The sequence below is a fragment of the Schistocerca serialis genome, chromosome 2, assembly GCF_023864345.2.
Source record: "Schistocerca serialis cubense isolate TAMUIC-IGC-003099 chromosome 2, iqSchSeri2.2, whole genome shotgun sequence".
Lineage (NCBI taxonomy): Eukaryota > Metazoa > Arthropoda > Insecta > Orthoptera > Acrididae > Schistocerca > Schistocerca serialis.
In genome coordinates this window covers 248119879-248132261 of record NC_064639.1, presented here as the reverse complement: position 1 = coordinate 248132261, position 12383 = coordinate 248119879, and the positions used below count along the sequence as shown (strand labels likewise).

The 12383-nt window shown below is 38.9% G+C and overlaps 1 protein-coding gene across 2 annotated transcripts in view; it reads right to left on the bottom strand.

Moving 5' to 3' along the window:
- The window catches only part of LOC126457005 (triokinase/FMN cyclase-like), a 165880-nt gene that overhangs the window by 63866 nt on the left and 89631 nt on the right, over positions 1-12383 (bottom strand). For both annotated transcript variants that reach the window (XM_050092973.1, XM_050092972.1), the window contains exons 4-6: positions 11689-11799; positions 9861-9949; positions 5158-5259 (exon numbers count right to left, since the gene is read on the bottom strand). In XM_050092973.1, the coding sequence (XP_049948930.1) occupies positions 5158-5259; positions 9861-9949; positions 11689-11799 (302 nt within the window). The remainder of the gene's footprint in view (positions 1-5157; positions 5260-9860; positions 9950-11688; positions 11800-12383) is intronic.

Genomic DNA, 12383 nt, shown 5'->3' with positions numbered 1-12383 from the left:
TTAGATGCAGCTCTCCATGCTACTCTATCCTGTGCAAGCTTTTTCATCTCCCAGTACCTACTGCAACCTACATCCTTATGAATCTGCTTTGTGTATTCATCTCTTGGTCTCCCTCTACGATTTTTACCCTCGACGCTGCCCTCCAATACTAAATTGGTGATCCCTTGATGCCTCAGAACATGCCCTACCAACCGATCCCTTCTTCTAGTCAAGTTGTGCCACAAACTTCTCTTCTCCCCAATCCTATTCAACACCTCCTCATTAGTTATGTGATCTACCCATCTAATCTTCAGCATTCTTCTGTAGCACCACATTTCGAAAGCTTCTATTCTCTTCTTGTCTAAACTATTTATCATCCATGTTTCACTTCCATACATGGCTACACTCCATACAAATACTTTCAGAAACGACTTCCTAACACTTAAATCAATACTTGATGTTAACAAATTTCTCTTCTTCAGAAACGCTTTCCTTCCCATTGCCAGTCTACATTTTATATCCTCTCTACTTGGACCATCATCAGTTATTTTGCGCCTCAAATAGCAAAACTCCTTTACTACTTTAAGTGTCTCATTTCCTAATCTAATACCCTCAGCATCACCTGATTTAATCAGACTACATTCCATGATCCTCGTTTTGCTTTTGTTGATGTTCATCTTATATCCTCCCTTCAAGACACCATCCATTCCGTTCAACTGCTCTTCCAAGTCCTTTGCCATCTCTGACAGAATTACAATGTCATCGGCGAACGTCAAAGTTTTTATTTCTTCTCCATGGATTTTAATACCTACACTGAATTTTTCTTTTGTTTCCTTCACTGCTTGCTCAATATATAGATTGAATAACATTGGGGAGAGGCTACAACCCTGCCTCACTCCCTTCCCAACCACTGCTTCCCTTTCATGCCCCTCAACTCTTATATCTGCCATTTGGTTTCTATACAAATTGTAAATAGCCTTTCACTCCCTATATTTTAACCCTGCCACCTTCAGAATTTGAAAGAGAGTATTCCAGTCAACATTGTCAAAAGCTTTCTCTAAGTCTACAAATGCTAGAAAGGTAGGTATGCCTTTCCTTAATCTAGCTTCTAAGATAAGCCATAGGGTCAGTATTGCCTCACGTGTTTCAATATTTCTACGGAATCCAAACTGATCTTCCCCAAGGTCGGCTTCTACTAGTTTTTCCATTCGTCTGTAAAGAATTTGCATTAGTATTTTGCAGCCATGACTTATTAAACTGATAGTTCGGTAATTTTCACATCTATTAACACATGCTTTCTTTGGGATTGGGATTATTATATTCTTCTTGAAGCCTTAGGGTATTTCACCTGTCTCATACATCTTGCTCACCGGATGGTAGAGTTTTGTCAGGACTGGCTCTCCCAAGGCCGTCAGTAGTTCTAATGGAATGTTGTCTACTCCGGGGGCCTTGGTTCGACTCAGGTCTTTCAGTGATCTGTTGAACTCTTCATGCATTATCATATCTCCCATTTCATCTGCATCTACATCCTCTTCCATTTCCATAATATTGTCCCCAAGTACATTGCCCTTGTATAGACCTTCTATATACTCCTTCCACCTTTCTGCTTTCCCTTCTTTGCTTAGAACTGGGTTTCCATCTGAGCTCTTGATATTCATACAAGTGGTTCTGTTTTCTCCAAAGGTCTCCTTAATTTTCCTGTAGGCAGTATCTATCTTACCCCTAGTGAGATAACCTCTACATCCTTACATTTATCCTCTAGCCTTCCCTGCTTAGCCATTTTGCACTTCCTGTCAATCTCATTGCAACTACTGAAAAGGCTGCTGCCCCTCTTCAGGAACCATGCATTTGTCTGGCCTCTCAACAGATACCCCTCCGTTGTGGTTGCACCTACGGTATGGCTATCTGTATCGCTGAGGCACGCAAGCCTCCCCACCAATGGCAAGGTCCATGGTTCATGGGGTGGGATGTGGAACATGAAATCTGGAATTTACTAACTGATGACACAATATTGGAGAGAATGCTATGATTCAAAACATTCAAAATTTAGCATGAACAAGTACAGTGGAAAAGTGCATATGCCGCAAATATGAGAGATGTTAATATGACTGAACTCAAAACATTCTTTGGCCTACTCACCTATACATCTGTTTTTAAACTGAACCGAGAGGACACTTCTGCTATATTGGGCAACAGATAAGACAGGAAGGGATATTCTTCATTGCATCATGAACTGTTACAGATTCGTCATCCTTCTCTCGAACTTCAATTTCAATGATTGTCAACATAGAGCAGAAAAAGTGACAGTTGAACAGCAATACTGGAATTTTTGCAAAATTTGCAGGATTATTGCCAGATGGCTTACACTACTGGTGCATGTGCTACCATCCATTAAATGCTGGTGCTCTTTGAAACCTGGGTGACTTCAAAAAAACCTTATTTTCTGAATGGCTATATTTAAATGAGCAAGGATTCTGATGGAAAGACTCTCACAGCAGAGAATAAAAACTATTCGCTCTCCACTCAAAAATTCATCCGACTTCTTACCTGAATCAAAACAATGCATCAAAATGTGCCCATGGCAATATTTTACAGAATTGTATATATTAGTTGCATTAGTCCATATGTAGCATACAAAATCAGATAATGAACTTGTAAATTGGCCTAACGTCATGAAACAAACTTGCCAAGATGGTTTTTACTCCTCACTTGGAAAGAAGAATGCGAAATATCTACATTACACATGAACTCAAGGGCTTGTATTGGGATAATTCTAGGAATTAGCATAGAGACTGTACCAATGGGTGCAGCAGGTGACTGCCTCGACAGGAAAAAACTTTATGATCCAAAGAAAAGGAGGAAAATGGCATTCCCATGTAAATCGTTAATAACGTGTGTGTAAAATATATTTCAGAGCTTCAGGTATGAAACAATAGGGCCTTCAGTATTCAGTAAAATTTTCAAAATACTCATTTCATCTGTATTCCAATAAAACAGTTAAAGTGTTAGTTCAAATCAAATGTGTTCTGAGTGGTGGCAAAGAAAAAATGTAGATCCTGACATTGAATGTCAACTTATTTTGCAGACTTTCTTTTCCCATTTATAGAGTCCAATTTTTGTGGGCAAGTTTAAACTCAAGTATTTACTTATATATGAAAAATAGCCTTTTCCACGCAGCTTCTCCCACTACAGAGATACTATAATATTTTAGAATGTTACATTCAGTTCTCTGACTGTTCATTCATTAGCACTATTTCAAAAAGTATGCCTTAAATCTCAGTTTAACCATAGGGATTCCAGAAACTGTATCTTGTGGTATACATTTCAGAAAAGTCAACTCATGAATTAAGTGTTCATCATCCAGCAATCAACTGAGATTATTACATTATGCTACACTATACTTACAAACTGTCATTGACATTTATCACTTGGCACTACTATTTTATCATTGTGCTTTTGTGTGTGTGTCATTGTTTGTGTCTAAAATGTTTCCATCAACTTTGTATCTGATCATATCATGATGGCTACACCAATGTAATAAACAAGTTCAGTCAACATCATGTGACTGTTATTAGTGACCTATTACAAATGCCCTATCACAAATGCGTATAAAAATTATAAGTACCAATATAGTTGCAAACCTGGCAGTAGTATCATCACAACTGCCAATGGATCAAAGTTATTACTTGCTTTATCCTGGTACTAGTGTATGTGAGTGTGGGTGTTCTGAGTGTGGTGTTGCTGCAGATATGTGTTTGAATTGGCCACCAATTGTATCAGTGCAGGCCAGCCCTTGGAGACCACCTGTGGAAGGCGGCTGCACGCTGCAGTCTCTGCCACACTGTCTGCTGGTGACTTGTGTATGCATACGCATGGAGCAGTGCTGACTAGCCCTCCCCATGTTATTCTAGCTTGTATTGCCCACATTAGTGGTTCTGTCTCTTGTGGAGTCCTGAGAGGCTTCTCCATTGTTGTTGAGAGGTTATGAATAATGCCATATTTGTGTGACTTTGATCTGTTTTGTGTATTACTCATTTACTTCACAATTAGCGAGGAGTTTGGAACAGTTTCCTTATATGCAATCCTTAAGTGCAGTTTCAGCAACTTAATTCATTATGGATGCCATGCTATCGGCCCTGACTGAACAACTTACTTCAAAATGTTGCTACTTTGTCAGCTTCCATTAATAGACAGGGTCTGTTCCACTGTTGCATCCACCCACTTTCCCTCCGTATGATGATTCAGCCAAGGATTGGGAAGCTTACAAAAAAAAAAAGACTGAGACAGCAGTTTTTGGCTTTCAGTGTGACAGACTCAAATTTGTGCAAAGCCTTATTCCTCTTGTTGATTCCACCTAAGATGTATCAATTACTGTGTCAACTTGCCCATTTACAAGAATTGGCAGCTCTTACTTTTTACCACATGTGCAGTTTATTTTCCAACTATTATCATAAACGAATGCATATCATAGTGGTGCGTGTCGAATTCTACTGATACCATAAGATTACCCATTAAATCCTCTAGATTATTCACTACTAAAAACAAACAATAATACATGGGATCCTTATCACATATGCATTTTGGCTCAAGATGCTGGAGTTGGCGGACATGTGTGCATGAGGTGTGCTTGCTAGTGTGCACGAATGGCGTGTGTGTGTGTGTGTGTGTGTGTGTGTGTGTGTGTGTGTGTGTGTGTGTGTCCCTTTTACTGATGAAGGCTGTGCCCGAAAGCTTTATGTAAGTGTCCTAATTGTGCTTGTCTGCAACTTAATGTGTCTTCTTTACGAGTAGAAATCGGTCTTTTTCTACATTGTTGATATTCCTACCTGGAGATTCCATTGTTTTATCATACAGTTAGGCCAAATGTGAGGAAAATACTTAACTGCCGAATTGTTACTTAATCTTTCAAGGGAAATGTGACTGCCCATGGCAATAGGAGTCATGGAGAAAGAAAACTGTAATTTATAAAAATCAAAACAGAATTCAGGGATTGAATGTCAATGGTACTGGCATAATAAGGAGATTAGAAAAGTTTTATCTTGATGAAAAACTATTATTTGTATTGTTAGATGTTTTATATATAAATAGTAACACAGGAAGCAAAATGAAATACAGCAAATGTAGGTACAGTATAATCTAGGGTATTATTAATGAACTGATACCAATTTATAAACTAACCTTAAAAGTGAATACTAATCCACACATACCACGACTCCTTGGAGGTTCGCTGTTCCTCAGTTCTGATATTGCACAGTCTTCTCCCACAGTGATAGTCTCCACCTAGAATAGGGAATACAGTGAAGTATTCACATACTCAAGCATCATTTGTCAAGATAGTAATGTTGAATGAAATGGAGGCATCAAAAAAATATTCCACAGAAGGTAACCAGGAAAGGAAAAAATGAAATTAACAACAGAAAGAGGTAGTGAAAAACAGAAATGAAGATTTATTACAGGAAATGAGGGAAAAGTGGAAAGAGGAAACACTGTCATACAATAAGGGAAAAAGATATATTGAGGGTTACATGAGGAAATCATTAAAAGGTTTGATGACAGAATTGTTAGTGTAAGGGGGAGGGATGATAAGACCAAAGTGGTGGCGTAGAGGAAGAAGGGAAAATGGTGCAACAGAAAAGATCAGTAAAATAAAACTTGTATAATGCAATTGTCAATGCAGGGCACATTTATACCCTCGGGTTTGTAATGTGGCTCATCATAAAAGTGAATATAGATATGGACAAGAAACTCAAATGTCTTTCACTGTTAAATCTTTAAGTGATGGAAAGTCCTATGTTGAATATAAATAAATTAAGGGGTAAAGATAACAACTCATTGAATAGTTGATCCGATGAGGCATCCACAGCCATATAAATAAGACAAACTGTTACTACCTGCTGGGTGCATCCTTCTTCACAGTTATATAATATACTCAATAACACACACACACACACACACACACACACACACACACACACACACACATACACACGTGTCACTGTTCACCTCATCCTCCCACCTCTACTGTCCATCTTCTATTCACCCTCTGTCTCTTCATCTCCTGCCCCACACAATCTCTGTCCATCTCCTGTGTCCACCTTCTCAGACCACATCTTCCTGGCCCTTACTCCCTGCCCATATTTTCCTACCCCTTTCTGTGCCTATTTCCTCCTGTCCCTCTTCCATCTCCATCTCCCCATTATGCCCCAACCCTTCTACCTGCCTGCTGCATCTCTCCCTTCCTGCAACCTCATAGCCCATCTTCTCCTCCCCTCTCTATGTCAATCTCCTCCTCCCAACTCTTTCTCTGCCCATCTTCTCCTCCCCTCTCTATCCATCTACTCCCCCTTCCTTCCTCCCTCCTGCCTCCCCCTTCCGCCCCTCTCTCTCAACCTCCTCCCTCTCTGTCCGTACAATATTCCCTCCTCTCTCCCTATCCATCTCTTTATCTGCCTCTCTCTGTTCTCATCATCTCCCCCCCCCCCCCCCCTCTCCCTTTCCATCTTCTCCTATCCCTTCTCTCTGTCTATCCCACCTATATCCATCTCAACCCTCTGTTATGCCCTTGCAAAACAGGTCGATGAAGCAGGCCTGTACCACTTCCACAACACAGCCTATGAGTAAGTGGCTTTAAGACCATTTCTGCCCCTGATCTGTGGGTTGTTCTGTAATGCAGGTTGATGAAGTTGCCGATGTTACTAAAGCACAATATACTTGTCATGCAGGGCACCCTACATGTCAGGGACTGGAAAAACATTTCTTTCCCGTGTCGAGGCAGGCGGATACCATTCATCCAGAACATGCCTGTCATGCACGGCAGGGGCTGGAAAAAACTCTGCTTTAGCTTGTATATCTGTTCCTATTGGAGCTAAGAGGTTATAAACCCACAGTGTAGATACTCACGAACCCTGCTGTTTCCATGCCAAATTTGGTTGAAATCTATCCAGGGGTTTGGAAGCAGATCCTGGACACACAAACATACACACTGCTCTTTGAACAGTTGGGCATACTGACAAGAGCATCACGATACATTTACCCACTTATGAAATTTGTTTCAACAACAAATCACAATTCAAAAACAATGGTAACATCCATAAATATTACACTATAAAGAGAAAAGACCTACACTGTCCATCACTCAGCATTAGTGTGTCACAAGAAGCCATAAAATTCATTGAGCACCTATTCAGTGATGCAAAGAACTTCAAACATAAACTAAAATCATATCTGCCTGACAACTAGTGCTACTGCATAGAATTTCTAAATACAAAACAATGTGTGTGTGTGGGGGGCAAGATTACATTCTTCTCAGCTTTGCAGCTGGATAAAAAAAAATGGCTCTAAGTACTACGGGACTTATCATCTGAGGTCATCAGTCCTCTAGACTTAGAACGTCCATGCCCAAGGCAGGATTGGAACCTGCGACCGTAGCAGCAGGGTGGTTCCGGACTGAAGTGCCTAGAACTGCTCGGCCACATTGGCCGGCTGCAGCTGGATCACATAGTCATATTGCAATTACATCACTTTGCCATTGTTTTCACTGAGAAAGTGTAACATAAATGTGAAACTGTCTTCTTTCACATTTTAGTGAGAGGCCACAATTATAACATGGAATGTACAAATAACTCATATGTGTCATGGTAGCCACTGAGTGATGTTTGTTTCTTAAGGTTACTTGTTTTCGACAATACTGAAGGTGCTCTAAAGCAATGCTGTAGTTTACATGTGTTTCGTACTACAGAACAGCAATTTGTTTCACTGTATTGTGTTAAACAGGGTATCATGAGCGCCAGATGAACTATAATTGGCAAAACAAGATGTGGCAGCAGCAAAAGTGACAGGAGTGAAGGACAGTGTGGACAAATGGTCATTGGCAGCAGGTAAGGTCCGACTGCCTGAGGTGGTGTTCCAGTCCCAGATAAGTGCACTGTTGCACAGCAACAACACACTAGAACTCACTGCAGAATGTCATGGACTCTGTGATGGTGGCAATCATGCACAAAATCTAGGAAATGGTGAGACATACTAGTGCTGAAATCTGATCTCTAAGGAAGTTCTTGGCTGAATGTAAGAGAAAGTCTGTCGATCAAGAAAATAAACCGTCTATGGCCTCCAATGAAGTTGAGCAATACCAAAGAAGAAACAGCTTGCACTTGTTCAGAATGGCCAAAAGTGATCATGAGAACAACGATCACTATCGCATATGAGAAATTTGAAATGCAGGTTAATACAGCTGAAATTGACAGAAGCTGTTATACTGTTATATAGGGTGCAGGCTGTCAAGTGCTACAAATCCCAGCCCACTGTGTCTTACTGGAAAAGACCATTCGTATCTAGCCAGAAGAGGAAATTCGACAAGAATGAAATTACTGTCAGGGAAGATGTCACAAGCAAAATACTAAAATTTGATAAATGTCACCATCTCAAAGTTTGTGTCTTGAAAGTGTGGGCTCAGGATGTCAGGACTGTAGTGAAGACATCAAAGAAAAAATTCTGCAACTAACATACCTGACCTGAAGACATTAAGTGAAATCTTGTAAGACACAAAGACTCAAACATTTGCTTTTGTTCCCACTATATTATTTTTATATAGTTTCCTCAATTATTTTATTTTGTTGTAATATTAATTATTCTTTAAGTTTATATGTGTATTCATATATTGCTCTAGTTAGTATTCACCTACTATGTGCTGTGTACCTACGGTACCAGAGGAGAAAATCAGTATGACTTCTACATAAATATTATTGTTTTATTTCAAACTGGACTGGAGTTTTTGGCTCTAAGCACTATGGGACTTAACATCTGAGGTCATCAGTCTGGAGTTTTTGCAGATAACTTATACAGGAAATAAATATATTATGACTTTGTTGTTGGTGTGTTTTACTACATATAATGTGTATCTATGAATTTCCATAATAGTCATCATCAGCTCTAGGTATTTTAGTACCCAAGGTGAGAAGCATTTTTGGTGCCCCCTTCCAACTTACCACTGCCTGTAGCTCAAGAACACAAAAACTAAACCTACATTTCAATAACATATTGTTTGGCTGGATGTACATAAACTTGGTGGGCAGGTGTGCAGGTAGCATTTAAAAGTGATGCGGACTTGCAAATAACATACACCCATGTTTAGAAAAAAGCTACCATATTGATTTATTTTCTTGAGAATGAAAGTGAAAATGTAAAGAAGTCTAAGCCACTTATTGTATGCTCTGGGCAGAGATTGTGAACAGAAGAGAGCTCTCTTTTGTGGCTGCAGCTCCAAGAGCCCTCCATTTCACCAGTAAGATGACCCTGTTGCACAATTTGGTTGCCATGGTGACTTTGCTGTTGACAAGTCAGCCTATTCCAGAGTGTATAAAATGCTTGTTTGACCATCAGCTGCTTTTATTTTAAACAGAAATATCAACCAGTTTCAGTCATGGACCATCTTCATGGCTAAGGGTTAAATGGTTTAAGCTACATTACATTTGTCATTTCTTAAATAATGTGTAGAGTATGTCATGAATATCAGTATATGACACAGAACTTTTAGAGGCAAACATACTAATAATAAGTGTACATGGAGCAATACCAGTTCATGAGTCATGACAAGCAGTCAAAAATCTATTTCAGTATCTAAATCTAGAAATGGAAGCTTGTACAGTGTTGCTTGACTTCAAGATATCCAGTTTCCAAAGTTATCTGTAGCTCATGAAATGAGGGCATGTGACACAGCCAAGTTGCTTCTGTCAAGACTAGAACACTGTTCCCTATCTCTGGGTATCATTCTCTCCCTTCCCTTTAATTATCAGTAGTTAATTTAATAATTTATCAGAAATTATAAATACTATATAAGCATTATATTACTGGAACTCAACAGTAAGACTTCTTAACAGAAATACCTTAATTTCCCTCTTTCTAGCCCATTCCACAGCTAGTCCAAAGTTCAAGCAATCACCTGTATAATTTGGAATTATCACCAAAACTCCACCTGAAAATTACATAATTGGAGTTAATTATTTGAGTATTCTGTTGATTCCATTCATAGTATCTCTCTATGCTGAAGAAAATGTCAACAGTTTCACAAAAACTATATTTTTTCAGTGAATGAATGACTAAAAATTAACAATTTAGATGAATGTCTCTCTCTCTCTCTCTCTCTCTCTCTCTCTGACACACATCTCTGACACACACACACACACACACACACACACACACACACACACACACACACACAAATAGTGAATATTAATTACCAGCTGGTGAGCAAGTAGCATTAACTCTATTCTGTTCTTTGACCAGGTAAAAATCAAGATTACAAGCAGAATTGAAGCAGTAACCTCATCTTTATTTATAGTCACTTGCTAGTTTAACGTTAGCTGCTACCTTAATAACACTACCCCATTAGCTGGAAATGTATGCCAAAATATCTGTTTTTTACATTCCATAGGATGACATGTGCCAAGGCAACATTGTGCAATAACAGATTTGGCTGGCTGTTGCAAGCCTGTGTGACACTTACACACAATTTACCAGTCCTTCATGGTCCTGATAGTCTTAACTAATGTATGTAATGCCACAACAGCAATGAATATAGCGCACACTAATATAACACAAATCAAGATTATCCTTTACAGACGCTAAAAGGATCCAAATCTTAGATGATGGTCAAAAAACACATTTAACGCTGTGTTTCTGGAGAGTATGATTAATCCTCTTAGAAATGCTACCTGTATAAGCCAAATGACCACAGATTTAGGTGCCACCTCATTCTTTCCATAACTCTTCCAATTCACAGTTCATTGACAATGTAACATGCATGATCTGTCATTTTAACTACAATCATTTCATCAAAGGTGACTGAGGTGGGCTAACTCAGCAGACCAACTTTCAGGATCTGAGATGGAATGGGCTATTCATGCTAAGCTGGATAGTGACATGTATCAGCTTGAAGATACAGTGAAGATCAGGGCGATGAGGGGATTCATTAACAGCATGCGCCAATGTATCATCAACTTTCCTCAAAGGCTGCTAAGATATTCTGAATCTGCTTCCTGTCACATTCACTAAGTAGAAATATCTTCCTGCCTTTCTTTACATTTCTATTTACATTTGTGATGAGTGATGCAATAATGCCATTATGATCACTGCTTCCTTGGTCTACATAAACTGGATCAAAAAGTTCATGCTGTTAGTGACCAGAAGAGCAGAGCACCCATCAAAGTTGTGTGAAAAGTGATGTGATAGTGGCATGGCAGGTAAATGGCAATGGCAGAGAATACATGTAACTCAGCATCATGTGGCACCATGTCTTCTTCCAAAGATAATGTGTTCTGGCTTTAGGACACTCAGTGTTATATGTAAATGAAGGAAAACTATATCCAGCTATGTAGTTCGTTTCTGAGTAAAACAGTACTTTTTATCTAAAAGATTAAAAACCACTGTTTGGGATTCACATGTTATTTCTGCTATGCAGTTTTTCCCATCTGATAAAAAAGTTTTATTCTTGGATAATAAAATAAAAGTTGTCTATAGTCAGAATAGTGTATTATTTTACCTCAAGTCATGATCATTTGATCCTGCACTTCACAGTTTTGTTACTTGGTTTAAAGTCTGCGCAAGTTTATGTGGATTGAAAGTGAACATTGGAAACATTTGTGAAATTTGAAAAAGTGGTCTTTGCATTACTTTGTACAATGTATTTTCATTTATTTGTCATATAACACTCACCTGTATTGTTAACACTGACACACTTTATAGCATGCAAGACACTAGAAGCAGGTGGAGATGCAAATACTGAACCAGCTGATACTGCTGTCAGCATACCTTCACCAACATAACCTGTGAAAAAATGACAATTCTCTTTTTAAATGTTGTTATAGGATTTACTTAATTCAACTAAAGAATCAGTACAGATTTGTTAATTTGCACATCATGTTCACTCATTCATTTTCTGATCATGTTCACTCAATCACTCACTCGCACTCTATGTCCATAAGCCATACCATGTAGGAGAGTTTTCAGAGAAGTGGACTGAGTGAAGTTACACATTTACAGCCAAAAGCAGCCACAACTAGCAACTTCCATAAAGCATACTGACAACAAATTATAACCAGCAACAGTAGCTGTTTTCAAAGTAGCTGCTTTTCTCCTAATATTTCCGACAAACGCCTTGTTGGCCGAAAGCCCACTTTCTGAGTCTTGTTGTGCATATCTGCGACTCAGCATCTCCACTATATAGTGAGTAACACCTATCCTTTTCATAATATTGTTGGATTTTTACTTTAGACAGACCACTGTTATACTGACTAAATAAGGAAGTATCTGATACAAATATTAGAGTTATGCAGAATTTACATTCTCGAACCCAAGTATTCCATAAACTACACTGCCTGACAAAAAGGTGGATTACTCAGAAGGAGAGG